We start from the raw sequence: 17,586 nt of genomic DNA on the forward strand, positions 1-17,586 counted from the left end.
AAGATGTACGATGTACAAGTGAGCTGGCAGAGGTCCATGCAAGTATGAAAAGTGCAAACTTGTTGATTGTGGCCCGTGCTGTTGTAACAGTGATAATCGATTACGCCCAAGTACCTAAGGGGCCAAACGGTGTAGGCCAGGTACATGGTCCGATAAGTAGGGCCGCCCAGGATGGTTAGCCTATCAACTCATTTAGATGGGGTAACCCGGTCTTTTATCACCCCACTTAGCTGCTCGCTCCACCTAAACTAAAAGTGGCCCAAGGTGTGTCGGGATCTTGAATATTTCCTTTAGTTGGCTGGCTGTCGTCCACGTTCCTAGATTAGGGATCCTCGGCGGCCTACCGAAGGCCTCATATTGTTAGGAACCCTTCCCATTGCTCAGATGATGGGCATCACCGCCGAGGTCTGCATTCTTCTCAAACACGAGGGACACTATGTATTACTCACATTTGTTCCTGAACACATCGTAAAGTCCGATGCAAAGAGGGGAAGCGGACGAACCCATAAATCAGATCCACAAGTGCCTTAGTGTCAAAGATCGAATTTGATGTGTCAACATTGGTTAATGTCACTGTTCCGAAAGTTTAAGAGGACTATACCGATGCTCGAGATATTCGAGATCGAGATGGGTTAAAATTACAGAGAGCTTCAAGGTATCTCAAATTATTGGGATCTTTCAATTCTACATGGTAAAAAGTTAAGTTAGTATATACAAGTTTTAGAGAAATGCTTATCTAGAAAGAGTTCCGTTATCGCTTCCCACGGAAACCTTTCCTCAACTTTCCAGTCAATAGGTACAACATTGAATTATTCCAAACCAAGCAGATAGACCTTCTAGGTTATATCTTACACACACTCAGCACACTTTAGCGTTATCGTGGAAATGTCGAGAACACCAAATGGCTTCCCTGTTTTCGGTGTTTTCGGCTCCATCTCGCAAAGGTGATGCGTGGTTCTGTGTTGGCTCGGTCTCGTCATTCCCTGACATAACCAACTCTAACAGCGCTAGTCTCTCTGAACAGCGTCCTTGTACCGGACAATATTCAGCTCCCGGATGCAAGGTATTCCATGTCCCTGTCACGGACAGTTCTCAAGCACGCCAGATCGAGGGTGATTCGATATTTCATGACGAAGCAGATCTGAGAGATCAGGTGCTTGTGTTCAAGTATAACGGCAAGATCCATGCCGTTAATAACGTAAGTTATGAGAAACGTACCTACACTTAGACTCTTATGAGAATATGGCGGTTAATGTGAAAGTAGCGATGTCCACATTCATCATACCCACTCTCTGAGGGTATCCCATTTGATATTGAGGACTTTGGCATGACGTTAAGTGCTGGGATCACCTGCCCGAAGCATGGCTGGTCATTTGATCTGTATACCGGGATAGCAGATCGTGCCAGCTATAAGCTAGGCATATGGGAGGTTCAGTTACGTCCCTGCCCCGGTACAGAGGCCGGAGTAAGCGACGAGAAAGAAGATGACCAAGAAGTATGGGTAAGAAGGAAGCAGAGAATGGGATAGTTCGGTATTATAGTCTTGCACATTCTGGGACAGCAGGTGCATCTCGTTTCTCCAGGGCGTGCTGGGTATTCGCCCGACTGTCCAGAGGAGGTCCTAGAATATTCACAATTTACGCGTTGAACAAATATTTCATAGTTTGATTCTGATAATTCTGGTAAATAAACTTATTAGAAATTATTTAACTACTACCTATGTAGGTAGTAGACGATAGTTATGCTTATATCGATTGAGTTCAAAGTTCAAGATATTACAGGGCAGCAGCTGCATGTGCCTATGACGGAAGACCCACTTAAGCCAGTAGCTTATTGCAACGCTGCAAAAGGCGCATGGGGACCTGGAGACCTTCAGCTTCTCAAACGTCAAGCTTTCAAAGCCTTGTGTCACGTCTAAACACACCAATCTCAGAGCAGCTTAGAACTGACTCCATCAAAGTTGCTTACCTAGACATCAAGCTTCAATACCTGCATAACACAGGAAGCTCTACTCTCAACCACGCTGCCACGCCAAGCTCGTTTCTAGTTCGAGTCCCCCCCGACTTGACTTCGACAACACAAATTCCTTCCAACTTCTAACTTCTAACCTCCAACCTCCGCAATCTCACCATGTCGCTCGATCCTCCTCCTTACCTCGGTTCGCTCCAGAACAACATCCGCCAGCGACCAATTCCTTGGGATGGCGCAGCTAGGGCCGGCACCATCACAGAAGCTCAATTGGCCAAGATAAGGGCTGTTGACAAAGTAAAGAGGGAACAGAGAAAACAAGTAGTCGAGGGTGACTTAGATGGTTATCGGATACTGTTTATTGGAGAGCCGGGCACGCCTGGTGTCTTAGAGTCGGCAAGCAAACACTCCAATATTGTTCAGTATATCTTGGTCTTACTTAGCGACCTGCTTGAAGGTGCGTCGTACCTCAAACTCGTTGTTGTACCTATATTAGGTCAACTATTTACCTAGATATCTAAAGTATGATACGATGGCAACCTAATGTACTGACATCGTCTCAGGCGTCCCGTCTCTAGCGAAAGCGCTTTTCAAGGACTCGAACCCGTACCAACATTTCTTACCTCTGCTTGCGCGGTCGAACAATTCTGAGGATCCTATCCCTCTACTTACCTCTACTGTCTTGACTATACTTATGTCTAATTCGAGAGATGAATCTGCGGCGACAGAAAATGCTCTTCCTCTTCTACTAACGTACCTCTGCGGCCTAGTGAAGAATTCCAACGACGCGGGGTTGCAAGATATCGCGGTCATGGAGTACTCGTCGCTTCTATATGGGCGATCATCTCGACAGCTTTTCTGGAAGCAAAGAAGCGAGACCGTTGCACCCTTAATCGAGATTCTCCGAAAAGCAGCCGGTGTCGGTGGCGAGTCTTCGGCCAGTCTTTGGAGTGGAAACACAACGACGAGAAGCGGAGGCTTCGAGGGTATCAGCGGCGGGGTTGGGTTGCAGCTCTTATACCATGTATTACTCGTACTATGGCAACTGAGCTTCGAAGCAGAAGATGTTGGCGATGACCTGAACGAGTACGAAGCAAAACTCGTCAATATTGCAACGGCTACAACTAACACGGTTATAGTGAATACGATATCATTTTATTATATACTCAACTACTGCGCCTTTCGCCAAAAGAGAAGACGACGCGGCTCCTCCTGTCAACGTTGCATAACCTTCTCGAAGCCAATCCATCTACGCTACTTCCTACGGCTGTCCTAGCCAGACTTCCTGGTTTACTTCAAAATGTTGGTGGTCGCCATTTGACGGACCCTGATCTGCTAGAGGACCTGGAAAGGCTCAAGGAGATGCTTGAAGAATATCAGAAGACTAAGACTACCTTCGATGAATACGTCGCCGAGGTCCAATCTGGACACCTAAGATGGTCGCCACCTCACCGTCACGAAGTCTTCTGGGTTGAGAATTCGAGAAAGATTCTTGAGTTTGAGAATGGCGAGATTCCACGAAAGCTAGCGGATATCATGAAGAAGCCTTGGGAGAACGACAAGGCGGTGCTTGCGATTGCTTGCAACGATATTGGAAACCTAGTGAAGGAGGTCCCGGAGAAGAGATACCAACTGGAGAAGTTGGGTTTGAAGGCTCGAATCATGGAACTCATGCAAGACTCTGACGAAGCTGTACGATGGGAGAGCTTGCGAGCTCTTGGTGGCTGGCTCAAGTACAGCTTTGAGAACTAATAGCCCGATGTTCGGGTGTGTGAATATGACTATACCTTTTACTGTATTCTTTCAACTGTTATTGGCGTCTCACTACCTAGTACTGGCGTGGGTGCAAGGACGATAGCATCTTCTATCGGATAGGATAGATACGACGGCTGACTCGAGCTAGTTTAGTCAATCGACATCGAATCCGATAACTAAGTTGATAATGAGTATAAATTGCTACATCCTCTTAGTCACCAACCTCACTGACTCACTCGGCTTCAGTCGTTGAGGTCGATGAGATCGTATCATCTACGAGAGTCTCGGCTACAACTTCTAGAAAAGGGAAATTACCTGTGTATCAATACGAAATACATGTGTAGAGCTTCTTTTGCTTAATTTGCGCTATCACGTAATTACCCCAGCTTTACCCCAATTAGCTAGCCAGTAACCGCCTATCCGGTACTCGGGGTTTTCGGTTTGCGGCGGTACCTTGCCACAGGCCCTCGGTTGCACGGTGAAGCAGCTACTACCCCTCCTACCCAATCCGATTTCTTTGTTAAATAATAGGTCTCGGCGATGGCCACCCCGATAACGCTGCCATTCCCTCCCGGGACATTCAATACCCAGGAGTCTAGGTAGCATCCATAAGAAAAGGGGTTTCGTTTCTGTCGAATTGAGTCGAGTTGATCTAGCTATTCCTTACGGCAGTTCATCATGCATCGTCTCAACCGCACGCGAAGCATCGCTGCCAGCGCAGGCCGCACCGCCACCCGTCTTTCCTACTCTACTTCTGCCTCTACCACCTGCCCTCACGCACTTTCATCTAAGATGGCGTCCAGAGCAACGGCAGCCAGGCGCATAGCGGCCACCGCCCAACACCTGCGGCCTTACAGCGCATTGGCGTCGACAGCGACCAGCTTCCCGACGACGCACGAACGCATCGCGAAGCCGGAGGATACCCCCTATTTCATCAACAACGAGTTCGTGGCCAGCAAGGCGGACAAGTTCATCGAGCTCCGCGACCCCGCCACGAACAACCTGGTGACCCGCGTGCCGCAGAACACGGACGAGGAGCTGCGGGCGGCGGTCGAGAGCGCGCAGAAGGCGTTCCCGGCGTGGAGGAACACGAGCGTGCTCGCGCGGCAGCAGATCATGTTCAAGTTCGTAGCGCTGATCCGCGAGAACTGGGATAGGCTGGCGGCGAGCATCACGCTGGAGCAGGGCAAGACGTTCGCGGACGCCAAGGGCGACGTGCTCCGGGGCCTGCAGGTCGCGGAGGCGGCGTGCGGCGCGCCCGAGCTGCTGAAGGGCGAACTGCTCGAGGTGGCCAAGGACATGGAGACGCGCAGCTACAGGGAGCCGCTCGGCGTCGTGGCGGCCATCTGCCCCTTCAACTTCCCGGCTATGATCCCGCTGTGGTGCATCCCGATCGCGACGGTGACCGGCAACACGCTGATCCTGAAGCCGTCGGAGAGGGACCCCGGCGCTGCGATGATCCTGGTCGAGTTGGCGAAGAAAGCTGGATTCCCCGATGGCGTGATTAACGTGATTCACGGCGCGCACAAGACGGTTGATTTCATCCTAGACGCCCCGGAGATCAAGGCTATCAGCTTCGTGGGAGGTAATAAGGCCGGCGAGTACATCTTTACTCGGGGATCCGCGAACGGGAAGAGGGTGCAAGCCAACCTCGGCGCCAAGAACCACGGCGTTGTCATGCAGGATGCCAATAAGAATCACTTCATTAATGCGGTCGCGGGTGCTGCGTTTGGCGCCGCCGGCCAAAGGTGTATGGCTCTCAGCACGCTAGTCATGGTTGGCGAGACCAAGGAATGGCTACCGGAGCTGGCTGAGAGCGCGAAGAAGCTTCAAGTTAACGGTGGCTTTGAGGCGGGTGCGGATCTAGGCCCTATCATCTCGCCGCAGAGTAAAGAGCGGATTGAGAGCTTGATCGCCAGCGCCGAGAAAGAGGGCGCGACGATTTTGTTAGATGGTCGTGGATACAAGCCGGCCAAGTACCCCGACGGAAACTGGGTCGCCCCAACTATCATCAGCAATGTTACGCCGGATATGAAGTGCTACACAGAAGAAATCTTCGGGCCGGTGCTAGTGACGTTGAACGTGGACACGCTAGACGAAGCGATCGAGCTGATCAACCGCAACGAGTACGGCAACGGCACGGCCATCTTCACGCGGTCGGGGGCGACGGCGGAGGCGTTCAGGAAGAACATCGAGGCTGGGCAGGTGGGCATCAACGTGCCGATCCCGGTGCCGCTGCCGATGTTCTCGTTCACGGGCAACAAGAAGAGCATCGCTGGAGGCGGCGCCAACACGTTCTACGGCAGACCGGGAATCAACTTTTACACTCAGCAGAAGACGGTGACGGCTCTGTGGTCAAGCGCCGATGCTATTTCGAGGAAGGCGGACGTGGCCATGCCCACGCATAGTTAGGGGTAATGTGGACTGGAAGGATTGGACTGACTTGTTATGGGGGGATTAGGTGCTATCTAGGTATTAAGAGAGAAAATTGTTTGAGGCGAGATGTTATGTATATATGTACATACGCAAGGCAATGAAAGGTCCTTGCATGCTATCAGGTAGAATGAGATGAAATAACTGTTATTCAAAGTCAGGGGTAGTATTCGTTAAGGACTTGTACTAGGTATTCAATACGTATTACGTAATATCATGTTTAATTCAAACTGTCTGGTTTCTCCTTACATTGATTGTTAAAATCAAGGACCGTGTAAGTTCAAGGGGCGGGGGCTTATAACCGATCCAGATGCAGCTTCCCGTCGGATCTCGCCAGTGTACGCATAAGTGACGTGTCACCAAGTACTTAGGTGCATATATGTACCTATCGAACGTATCCAACTCTACATCCGGACATGACTTACAGTATTCATCAAAAACATCAACACTATGAACAATGAGCAAAATAGACGATAACACTGGTTACGATAACTCCAATGCCATTACTAGAAATATCCATAATGATTACAAACTTGACTTGACGGACCTACCTAACGATGTCTTTTTTCTTATATGTTCTTACCTCTCGCCGCAGGATTGCGTGCGTTGTCGCCGAGTGAGCCGGTTATGGTTTCGAGTATTTGCAAGTGAGGACACCTCACGGAGTTTTATGAGATGGTATTTCCCCCGATGTCGCGAAATGCGGCAATTCGCCGAGGAGCCGGAGCCGGAGCGGGAAGCGGATGAGAAACCGAACTGGTCTCGCATCTTCGCCAACGTAGCAAGAAGATACTTCTGCCTGCGTTCCGCAAAACCGCGATCGGTTGGGAAAATCATGCTCCTTCGATCACCCGATAACTGGCTTCCTGTCGATCCTTGGTTTCGCCGGCTGTACTGCGACCACAAAATTGTTGTCTTTGATTATTTTGAACCGAGCTGGACCGTGGATCGCGGGTTGCTGGTATATCTAGACCCTATTCCGGAACGATTCATTGCGTTTGACTTGGAGACTCGAAATGGAGTCTCTGTTCCTTTTGATACCGAGGGGAAATATCTCCGGCGCGTGCGGCTTGCCTGCGATGTGTTGATTATCGAATGGTGCGAGGACAGACCCTGTAAAGAACAAACGAGTGATGAAGATTTTTATCGCCATTTCACCACCGCGTTTGATGTCGTGAGGCGGCCATATTCAAGCACTTGGGATATCACCTTCCGCTCTGAATGGCAGTTTCACCCCGCTTGCATCACTATCACCTACTATCACCGTTTTTTCTCTGTTCATACTTCTACTCACTACGCCCTGTATTTATGGACATCTGAGGACTCAGAACAGAACTTGCTTAGTCCCCGAGAAGAGCTCATCATCTGGGACATTTCTAAGCCATCTCCTTACCGAGTGTCGCTCGATCCAAGCGGGGTTAACAAACCCGTGCCTGGCTCCAGTGAACAAGGTCCGGTGGTCATCAATAAGTTTTCGCATGGGGATCTAAACTTCTTAGGCCTACTGCAGAGGAACAGGCCACGCTTACTAGAAATTCTGCTTGACGAAGCAAATGTGTATTTCCACGAAGAAGACCATCCCTGGCTCGTAGGTGCGGAATCAAATCCATCGCCACCTCGCCATCATCAAGTACGTTGCACAGGGTTTCCCTTTTCGGGAATTGGACCTCGCTGGTTTGACGAGTGCTGTGCTGATGGCGATGTATCCATGAGCTTCTGCCCGCGCGCCGGATCGCTGTCGCGCGCCCTAGGGAACCGACCCCCGGGTTTCAGTGACAGCAAGAGTGGGACGTGGCCTGGCTGGGCGCCCTGCTGGCGACATGAGGAGTTCCCGTACTTAACTGTGAGCCATGTGGTGGATGCTGCTGCCGGCGTCAGGATTGTGGCAAGACAGTGCTTCATGATGAAGGTCCTGTCGTCATTCGTGCCCCCCAAAATCAGCGTTCAAGAGGAGCGAAATGGCGGTTCGGGGATAGAAGACCAGCTGGTTGAGGTTAGGTTCGAGGATGCAATGTGGCATAGGCTGCTGCGGAGTGGGAAGATAATGGGGGATGAGCGGTGGGTGGTTGGTGACGAATCTGATCGATCGATTACCATTGTGCGGTTTTGATGGTACCATAAACAGCTTCGCCGCGCAAATTTCGGCCGTTCACAAACACGATCCTAAACAAAGACGACTTAAGTATCGCCAGGTTCTACTACTTTGCTTAGATCGCAGCTCTCGCCGCAGGTTTCAGCAAGTCCCATGGCTAAACTAGAACCATGTCCTATCATACCCTCGGAAATGCGAGGAAGCTAAGATGGCCTCATCTTAAGACGAACAGCTCAGACAAGGAAAAGGGTAGTACCTAGTAACCGATCCATCGTCTTATTTTCGATTAGTAGAGCACCTTGCAATATTACACAATACATTAGGTATATCCCTTCTTGCAACTTTCTAACGGAAATGTTATATCCATTTTGTTATTTTTACCACTGTCAACATAGGGCGTAAGTCTCCGACCCAAGTCCGTATCGGCCCCTCCCGGACTGCAGCGGAGATGCAGGAAATTCCTCGTCCTCAGATATGATTGGGCAATTAGACGGTGATAGATCCGCTCTTGGCGCAAGCCCGACATGCCTTAGAGAGCTACGATGTGCTAGGCATGTATGTAAAGATATCTAATCCATCCAGGCCATCTGATAACCCGACTAGGCAGGTCGGTGGGAAAAGATCAAGAATGGGGGGTAGGTGGGGAGCTTTCCTCGCATCTGTGATAGAAACCATTCGGCGAATCGTTCCAAGATCAACCCTAGCTTGCCGTTCCCGTATGCGGCTATCGCCTGCTGTGGTGCTACCCAGCTTGCCTAGCTATATGTATGCAACCCTGCGATGAGCGGGGCTGGAAGGGAGAGAAGATTTATTAATACTCGGACTGCATCTTCCCACCGTCTTCGCTTCTCTTTCTAGAGGTTTGTTGGATCGCTCTTCCGGTTGGCTAGCCTCGTAGGTATAATCTCACTTTACTATTGGGTATTTATCTATCGATACCTGAAAAAGAAAAGCCAAGTCAAGCCATGGCGTTCAAGGCGCTTCTCCTCTCGCTCGCGACTCTCCCGCTCGCTAACAGTGAGACTGTCCTTGGTGTCTATATCTTCCATCGTCATGGAGACAGATCGGCCAAAGCCCTCGCGCCGACGAACCTAACCGCTCTTGGCGCAGACCAGGTGTTCCAGTCCGGCACTTACTACCGGAACAAGTACATCTCATCCAATGCCAGCACGCCGATTTTGGGGCTCAGCAATGACATTGCCGTCCCCACGCAGCTGAGCGTCATCTCGCCCGCCGACTCTGTGTTGCAGAGCTCGTCTTTGGCTTTCCTGCAGGGTATCTACCCACCCGCCGGCAGCAACAGCGTGTCTGTCCTGGCCAATAAATCCGAGGTCGTCGCTCCGCTTGGCGGGTACCAGTACATCCCCGTGTCGACGAGCTCCGTTACTTCCAGCAGCGCCGACTCCGAGAACAGCGAGTGGCTGCAGGGCGGGTCCGGGTGCGGCAATGCGGTGGTTAGCTCGAACAACTACCTCGTGTCGCCCGAATACACGTCGCTGCTCAGCTCCACCAAGAGCTTCTACGCCAACCTGCTCCCCGTGTACAACGCGACGTTCAGTGCCAGCCAGGCGACGTTCAAGAACGCGTACACGATCTTCGACCTGGTGAACGTGGCGACGATCCACAACCAGAGCATCCCGGACTCGCAGCTGCTGACGAACGAGACGCTGTTCCAGCTGCGCACGCTGGCGGACAACCACGAGTGGAACCTCGCGTACAACAGCAGCGATCCTATCCGCGCGATCGCGGGCGCGACGCTGGCGGCGCAGATCTTGCAGCAGCTGAACGCGACGCTGACCGAGAAGGGCAGCACGCCCGTCAGCATCCAGTTCGGCGCGTACGCGTCCTTCATGTCCTTCTTCGGGCTCGCGCAGCTGCAGAAGGTGTCGGTGGACTTCACGGGCGTGGTGGACTACGCGTCGTCGATCGTGTTCGAGCTCGTGACCAACGCGACGGGCGCGTCGAGCGCCAACTACCCGAGCGCCGACGACGTGAGCGTGCGCTTCTACATGGCGAACGGCACGGCGGCGATCCACGAGCCGCAGGTGTACCCGCTGTTCGGGCAGAGCGAGACGACGATCCCGTGGACGACGTTCGCGGACGAGATGGGCAAGATCGCGATCGGCGATACGCAGAGCTGGTGCGCGGCCTGCGGCAACACGACGGGGATCTGCGCTACTGCTGCTTCGTCCTCGGGATCGGGATCGGACGGCAGCGGCGCGGACGCGTCGTCGTCGAAGTCCGGGAACGGCGTTACGCTGCCGGTGGCGGGCGTTATCGGCGCGCTGGTCACGCTCGTGGTTATTCTGGGAGTGGAGGGCTTGGTGTACGCGCTGGCGGGCTTGAAGCTCGTGAAGAAGTCGACACTGGCTGCTGCGGCGGCGGGGGCTGGGAACGGGGCTTCGGCTACGAGTGCGGCGGCGGGGGCGAAGGCTTAGGAGGGATGTTTTCTGGGGGTGAGGTGGAGGTGATACCGGGGAGTGACGAAATACGAGACAAGATGAGATGATGTCTTCGGAGGGTCTCTGCAATTTAGTGATGCGTGATGAATAGAAGCGAAGGATCTTCGTATATGTGTGATCTCTAATGAATATAGTTTCGATGTTTATAACTTCTTTCGTTGTTATTAATTACCTATAATTGAAGTCCTACTCGTTCGTCTATATGAAGCAGTAAGTGAGGATTCATCCGAGATCGTGAGGCTTGCTTACTTTGATAGGAGGTTGTCATGTTGATTCCCTTCCAGCCGATTTGATGGTTGATGAATATTTTATATATGGTAGATATATCAATCTACCATGGCGTTCAATGATCTTTGTTACTCAGTGATGGAAGCTAGACGTTTATCTGCGAATATGTGTGTATGGTATTGTGGACACCCTACCCCTATTCAGGCTTCCCGTAGAGAATGGGTGTTATCTAGATATCGTCCATTGCCACAGAACAAGTTAATTCGCATATAACTTACCTCTCGAGAGGAGGCGCGTTTACGCGCAATGCTACATACCTAAATAATCGTTCTTCTTGGCTGAATAAATTGTCTTTCCATCAGATGTTCTATATGTAATCCAGGCCTCTTCGTTCCTTCGTAACCAGAGGTAACTTCATCCAAGCAGACCCTCCTCTTCCACGTTCGTCTAGTATCATGATAAGCTGCCGGATCTTGTCTCTTGCCACCACGGGAGATATAAGAATCTCCGCAAACGGTCCGGGAGATGATAGTGATGACGATAGTAATTTGGATGTTAGGATTCATAGGTACTTCCCTGAAGCGCTAACTAAGGACATGAACTACAAGAGGATCATCAACTGTAATAGATGCTGGGATGCAGAGCATACCTACCGTATAAAGGCCAATATACTGAATTAGTCGGTACTATTTATGTATATGTATATTGAGCCTGCACGTTTGTCAATGCTTCCGGCTAGCTACCCGTCTCTCACCATCTCCATATAGTGGAAGACAGTAACGCGGCGGTGGGTATAATTAATGCTGTAGAATTACGTAGGTAGAATGAATATATCGCATATTGGAATTAGTAAGAAAAAAAAAATGAAAAGAATAAAAAAATTGAGAAAGAAATGAAACGCAAAAACAAGTCTCCAAGAACCCGTTTCGAACCATCGTAGATCAGTCTGATGGTTGGACAGCGGCATTACACTCGCGGTTTACCCATTGCTCGGTGACTGAGCTAAATTATTCGTTTCAAACAAGTACTTGAAGGATTGTTGAGAGAAGCATTGTTGTTTAGATATATAACCTCACTGTGTGCCCTCGTACATTTTGAAGGGTCCACTTTTGCTGGAAGAGTCACACTGGCGCCCAGTTGGCCCGTGACAAAGATGCCTTCAGATCAATCTTGATAGGGCGAGCAATCGCCTGAGTACGTATACTGTACTCCACTATGGCTAGAGGAACGCTCATGTACGTTATGTGGCTGATGATTGATAAAAATATTTATGATTATTTTCTTGAGGGAGTATCTAGATAGTTATGACGACGACGGTGATACTCCCCTGGCATCATCCGGCATCTGCGCAAGCTGGTCGCCAGTCCATGATTATGAGTAGTTGCGGGCAGTCTTAAACGGTATTGTAAAGATCTCTTGTCTGTATTCGCTTGGACTAAGAATCCAGTCCACGGAATCGGGTGGTAATTGAGGAATCCGGCCCTTAGCTCGTTAAGTACATACTTGACAACTATAACTTACATTCACTCATAGATCTTACCGTTATTAACTATAACCCTTGGGCTAACAATGTTAACCATACTCCTCAAGGCTTCAATAATATGCTCGGCGTGTGATCGAAGCTAAAGAGACGTCGAGAAGCCCATATAGGATATTCCTTAGCCGAGAATCCACGATTAAACGGAACACACATGGAAGCTTCGGTACCGTCGACGGATCTGCTGCCCTGGGAGACCAATATTCCGTTTACGAGAGAGGCCTTGGGTTCCTCGGACCGTCCTAGGGGGGAGGCTCTATACTGATGATCGACGGAGGCTGCAGATTAACACGCTACATCCTAGACAAGAGGATTGAGTGATTATCAATGGTATCATAATCCACGATATAGCAATCTTGCTTGTCTCGGTCGTTATAAGTGATAAATACAAGCAAGCATCGCGTAATTTTAGGGGGTAAAAGCCAAGACTGTGGTAAATCCACACCGATCGAGGCCTTGCCTTAGCCTAAGGGTATCGCTTTCGCAGTTTATAAGATCCTAATGCCCATAGAGAAAGAAATGTGTGATATACCAAGTCGACTTTTCCACTCGTCTCTACGACATGATTACCTAAAGATGCGACTTTAGTTCGAGGATGATCAACTATGTCTTCCCCAAACTAGAATATGGATACTATAGTTGATTTATTAGCACCATATCCGGTAACATTGGAGTACAGCATGAGGGTAGAAGTTGAATGAATTCAATCCGGAATACGCCTTGTAGACAAATGGAGGTTATCGTGAAAGTGGCCATGACGTTGGCGCGATTCTTTACGGGATGTTAGATGTGGATCTCTCCAATTGACCAATCGGCTGATTTCTGGGTAAACTATTGAACTTATATAGCAAAATAAACTATGAATTTTCGCCTTCGGGCATTTGGTCAATTTGAAACGATACAGAGAAGATTAGCATGGCCCCTGCACTAAGGATGACACGCTCAATCAAAGAGAAGCAAACAATTTTTTCTCTATTTTTTGCATTTCTCCTAGAGATGCACCTATTCCTACACATTTCGGTAATCTATTAATTGGCACTGCATCATTCTCTCTTTTTTTTTTGGTTTCAATATTTCAATATTTGATGCCATGACGGGTTGTGGTGGTTTGGCGCATATGAGGGTTCGAATCAACCACCGACCAAGCGTTGCCAAATTTTTTTGTCACAACTGCCTTTAGTAGACATTCTCATGTTTATCATGAGAATTCAATGCACAGGTAAGAAATGCCTTAGGTTATAGTTATTATCAATACGACGTACATTACTGTGATTTAACTTGGCGAATTTACGAGGTAAGGGACTGACTACGAGTTAGGAGAAGCTAGATTACCCCTATTTCAACATGCCACTGTCATTATTATACCAGATAATTTTTTATATCTTGAAACATTTGAAGTACTTCTTAGGATGTAAGAAAGACAGTTAAACTATCGTCGAGTCTAACCATACTTCCTTTTTCTCTAAATTATTATTAGTAATGTTCAAGATGCACGATGCCCTGGTGTTGGAGGATTTCGCGAAAATCGTGTTGTAGGCGGTGTACCTCAATTTCGGATATCCGAAGAAAAATCGTGATTAGTAATTGGCCGATATATTTGTTGGTGACGGCGGAGTTTGCTTCGATTTACCAGTTGTCTTTGGTTGAATGATGAAGACCAGAGAAACATCCGTGCTTAAGATGAAGTTGAAAACTTGAAGACAGTAAGGGGTATATAAATCTTGTTTCTAGTCAGGGTTGACATGCGACAATAGTTAGTTGGTCAGGTACAAGACAAACTCGAGGCTCAGACCGCTATTCCGGTGAAACGCGAACTAGATATCTCATTTGTGAATGATCCAAATATCGTACAAAGTAGAATGATAAAAAAACAGCCTTCAAAACCATCGGCTGGGCTTCCATCTCTTGGCTGAGAAACCCCTTTAGTTGGTGATGAACCAGTCAGCCAGGATAGCCTCACATCTTATCATGCGATTAATAAAAATAGCACCGCAACTTATTTAACATCGTCATTTACAGGGCAATGAAGGTGTATGTTGGTTTTATTATTTTCCACGTACTCTCACTTCATTAGTACTTACATGCGGATAGGATTTGGTAGGTATAACACACCCTGCTATAGGTGATAACTCACCAACACCTGTACCACCGGGTTAGGCGAATAGTATTCTACGAAATAACTCCTACCTGTAGACGGCTGCCCGTTGGATGGATATGGTCAAGAAGCATCTGCTACTTCATACTCGTAGTGAGGTAGGTAGGTATTGAAAACATAGTATCTTCACTATGGTGATATGTCACGGCCACAAAGATTCACAAAACAGTACAGGCTCAAATACTACCAGAAACGAGCGTATATAGATAGCTGGCGGTTTTCCAAGTTTTCAAGTAAAAATTAAAATCCAAATTCCACCAAATAAACAGATAAACCAATGCAATAAGAACTCCGAGCCGATGATGCCTAATAACTCCTCTAAACCATCAACCATCACACGTGCGCTGTCGTTTACTATCCCAAAAGCCCGTCATACCCCCTTTACCATCCTATTCATCACTTATTGCTACATCCGTGAAGTTTGTACATTTCAAAGGGTAGGTCCTAGCAACTTATTCGAGCCCCCTTACTTGCGCTTAGAGATATTGCAAGTCTGCAAGCACTGCTCAACACCCTGCGCCACGCTGACGCTAACCATGCCGCGGAACCTATCGATATCAGCGCCGTCGATATGGTTACCCATGCCCGCAGCAATAGTACCGTCCTGCATAGCGAGGTAGTTCTGCGCCATGAGACTGATTCCCCCATCCTCGCTCGACAGGGGCGCGACGAACATCGCCTCGTCGCAGGTGGGATTGTACTGCGTGTGCAGCGCGCCCGTGAAGTACGGCGTGGCCTGCATCTCCTCGACCGTGTTGACGATGTCGCGCGGCTGGCCGTCCGCGCCGCCCACCACCCCGTTCTCGATCACCATCTCCGACACCACCTTGCCGCGCGTCACGATCAGCAGCTCCGACGCCCGGTTGTGCACGTGCGGCGTGTTGAAGCCGCACGGCCCCAGGAACCCGACTGCCATGCTCATCCCCGTCCCCGTCAGCGCGGGGAAGGCCTTGCGGTTCGCCTGCACGATCTCGCCGCCCTTGCCTGGCCCGTACTTGCGCATCTGCTGGAAGTCGAAGATGAAGTCGGAGTCTGAGGTAAGCACGTTGTTGATGGCGTCCGCGCGGGTGTCGGAGAGTAGGATCTGCTGGACTTTGCTCATGCCCGTTGGAGTGGCGGGGGCTGCGGCGCTGGTGCTGAATGTTGCGGCGGCGGCGGCGGATGCAGAGTCTGTAGCAGAGACGGTGGCGGAAGCACCTGCTGCGTCGGTGCTGTTGCTGCCGCCGTTGTGGGCGTAGCTCATAGAGTTGTAGTAGCCTGAGGGAATGGAAGTCTCGTAAGTCGAGCCGCCGGTGGCAACCCAACTAGGGGGAGTGGTGTATGATCCGGAGCTAGTGCTGGCCCACGCATCAGATCCCAAGTTGGCAGGAGCAGCCGTAGAGACGGAGCAGAAAGTCAAGATGGCAGCGACGGTTCCAATCTTGAGCATTTTGACGGTATTAGGTTTGAATTAGACGAACTGACGATTGCGATGTTGTGGTAGTAGGAGAGGATCGGCCCAAAAGAACGAACTGCACTGGTAAGAAATAGAAGTAGGAGAAGACTTAAGGAAATAAGGAAATGAGGAAATGACAAAGGAGAATAAGGAAATAAATAAGAAATAGGAAATGTTTTGATTTTGTTGGTTTGATGTTGGTGGTGATGGGAGAAAAAAGAAGTCTTCCCTTCCGGGTTTCAACTTCATTCTTATATATCTACCTCTGACTACTCAAATCAAACATATCGAACGCGAATGGGCCAATAGCCATTTTCCATTTCACCCTTAACTGAAGGGCGTCTTCCTCATGCATGATATAAATTCCATAGGGCTGAGCAATAACGGCTACCAAGTTGCCGGGACTGTCATGGTCAATTACTCAACCATATGATTGGATGGATCTCGCAGATATTCGAGAAATGCCAAGATGCAACGTGGCTGCGGGTCCCAGGGCTGTCAGGTTGGATGAGCCGGCATGATGGCGTAATGTTGATATAAAAATATCGACGCTGCTAGTCGGGTTGTTAAGTTGGTTGGTAATAGCAGCAACATTGAACGAGAGCTGGAAAACAAGAGCAGCTTAGTTCGATCGAGCCAATCAGAGAAGGATTGAAGCTTGTTCGTGATTTGGTGCTGAGCTAAGATATTAGCTGCGTCTACTTAGTGCGCTGTTGACCATATAGATATCAGGTTTTCTCACGGAATAAGTCTTGCCGGGGAAGTAGTCTAGAACATTGAGGTTTTGATCCCGGTATCTGGATCGTGGAGGGGCTGTGACGATGGGAGACAACAAAGATGTCACTATTATCTATAGCGAGTCTTCGCGAAGTCACACCTCAAAACCCAACAGACTCAGGGGTCGTAAAGTGAACGATGCTATACGCACACCACTAAGCTGATCTTAAGGAGCTATTAAAATGTATACGCTGTTCTCCGGCGATAGGCTAAGCGGTATGACTCGCCAAATGATCATAACGTATCAACACCGATGTTATTGTTGACACATTCCCTTTGAGGCCGCACTTGTTAGAGGGAGGACAGTTTGACTCCTGGATTGCGAGTGGCTATGCAAGTCGAAGCATGAGGCGGAGGATTGTACGACTTGGCCAACGACACTCGAAAAATGTGAGATACCATTTAGCTATAGCTGAGCTACCTAAGCCGTTGGCCATGATGCATTCAGAGCCGCATATGATCGAATCGGTGATTTGATCTGAGTCAGACAAACATTCCGGCGTATCACAAAGATGTATAGCTGATATCATATAAGGCTCGTTATACTAGAGCTAGAGTTAGCTATATCTGATAGACAATGTGGGGTAAATGGTTCCAGCTGGATGAACAGTGATGTAGTCAGCTTTAAATTGAGGCTATCATGGTAAACTTGGATATACCCTCTTGTTCCGGTTACGGGCTGACCGTGGTATTTCAAGAATGACTGTGAAATTCCTGAGGATATGCCTAGATATGACCCACTGG

At 49.3% G+C, this 17,586-nt stretch overlaps 6 protein-coding genes across 6 annotated transcripts; 5 read left to right on the top strand and 1 right to left on the bottom strand.

The window, feature by feature from the left end:
- Nucleotides 1-215: 215 nt before the first annotated feature.
- On the top strand, nucleotides 216-1,736 carry F4807DRAFT_406560 (uncharacterized protein). The gene is made up of 2 exons (XM_047996307.1): nucleotides 216-1,198; nucleotides 1,265-1,736. Exons 1-2 carry the CDS (start codon nucleotides 902-904, stop codon nucleotides 1,526-1,528), a joined length of 561 nt encoding a protein of 186 aa, XP_047858600.1. The 5' UTR covers nucleotides 216-901; the 3' UTR covers nucleotides 1,529-1,736.
- Nucleotides 1,737-1,890: 154 nt separating this feature from the next.
- F4807DRAFT_113445 (ARM repeat-containing protein) lies at nucleotides 1,891-4,223 on the top strand. Its single transcript, XM_047992796.1, has 3 exons — nucleotides 1,891-2,425; nucleotides 2,532-3,054; nucleotides 3,108-4,223. The coding sequence occupies exons 1-3, from the start codon at nucleotides 2,131-2,133 to the stop codon at nucleotides 3,718-3,720; spliced, it is 1,431 nt and encodes a 476-aa protein (XP_047858601.1). The 5' UTR covers nucleotides 1,891-2,130; the 3' UTR covers nucleotides 3,721-4,223.
- Nucleotides 4,062-6,406, top strand: F4807DRAFT_113449 (methylmalonate semialdehyde dehydrogenase). Its single transcript, XM_047992797.1, has one exon. It carries the CDS (start codon nucleotides 4,402-4,404, stop codon nucleotides 6,133-6,135), a length of 1,734 nt encoding a protein of 577 aa, XP_047858602.1. The 5' UTR covers nucleotides 4,062-4,401; the 3' UTR covers nucleotides 6,136-6,406.
- A 74-nt stretch (nucleotides 6,407-6,480) lies between these two features.
- Nucleotides 6,481-8,714, top strand: F4807DRAFT_406564 (uncharacterized protein). Its single transcript, XM_047996308.1, has one exon. It carries the CDS (start codon nucleotides 6,614-6,616, stop codon nucleotides 8,264-8,266), a length of 1,653 nt encoding a protein of 550 aa, XP_047858603.1. The 5' UTR covers nucleotides 6,481-6,613; the 3' UTR covers nucleotides 8,267-8,714.
- On the top strand, nucleotides 8,715-11,040 carry F4807DRAFT_406565 (phosphoglycerate mutase-like protein). The gene is made up of 2 exons (XM_047996309.1): nucleotides 8,715-8,803; nucleotides 8,856-11,040. Exon 2 carries the CDS (start codon nucleotides 9,214-9,216, stop codon nucleotides 10,684-10,686), a length of 1,473 nt encoding a protein of 490 aa, XP_047858604.1. The 5' UTR covers nucleotides 8,715-8,803; nucleotides 8,856-9,213; the 3' UTR covers nucleotides 10,687-11,040.
- A 3,763-nt stretch (nucleotides 11,041-14,803) lies between these two features.
- Nucleotides 14,804-16,615, bottom strand: F4807DRAFT_113542 (RmlC-like cupin domain-containing protein). Its single transcript, XM_047992798.1, has one exon. The coding sequence runs from the start codon at nucleotides 16,057-16,059 to the stop codon at nucleotides 15,097-15,099; it is 963 nt and encodes a 320-aa protein (XP_047858605.1). The 5' UTR covers nucleotides 16,060-16,615; the 3' UTR covers nucleotides 14,804-15,096.
- Between the last annotated feature and the right edge of the window lie 971 nt (nucleotides 16,616-17,586).

The sequence above is a fragment of the Annulohypoxylon truncatum genome (genome assembly GCF_022578515.1).
Source record: "Annulohypoxylon truncatum strain CBS 140777 unplaced genomic scaffold F4807scaffold_2, whole genome shotgun sequence".
NCBI lineage: Eukaryota > Fungi > Ascomycota > Sordariomycetes > Xylariales > Hypoxylaceae > Annulohypoxylon > Annulohypoxylon truncatum.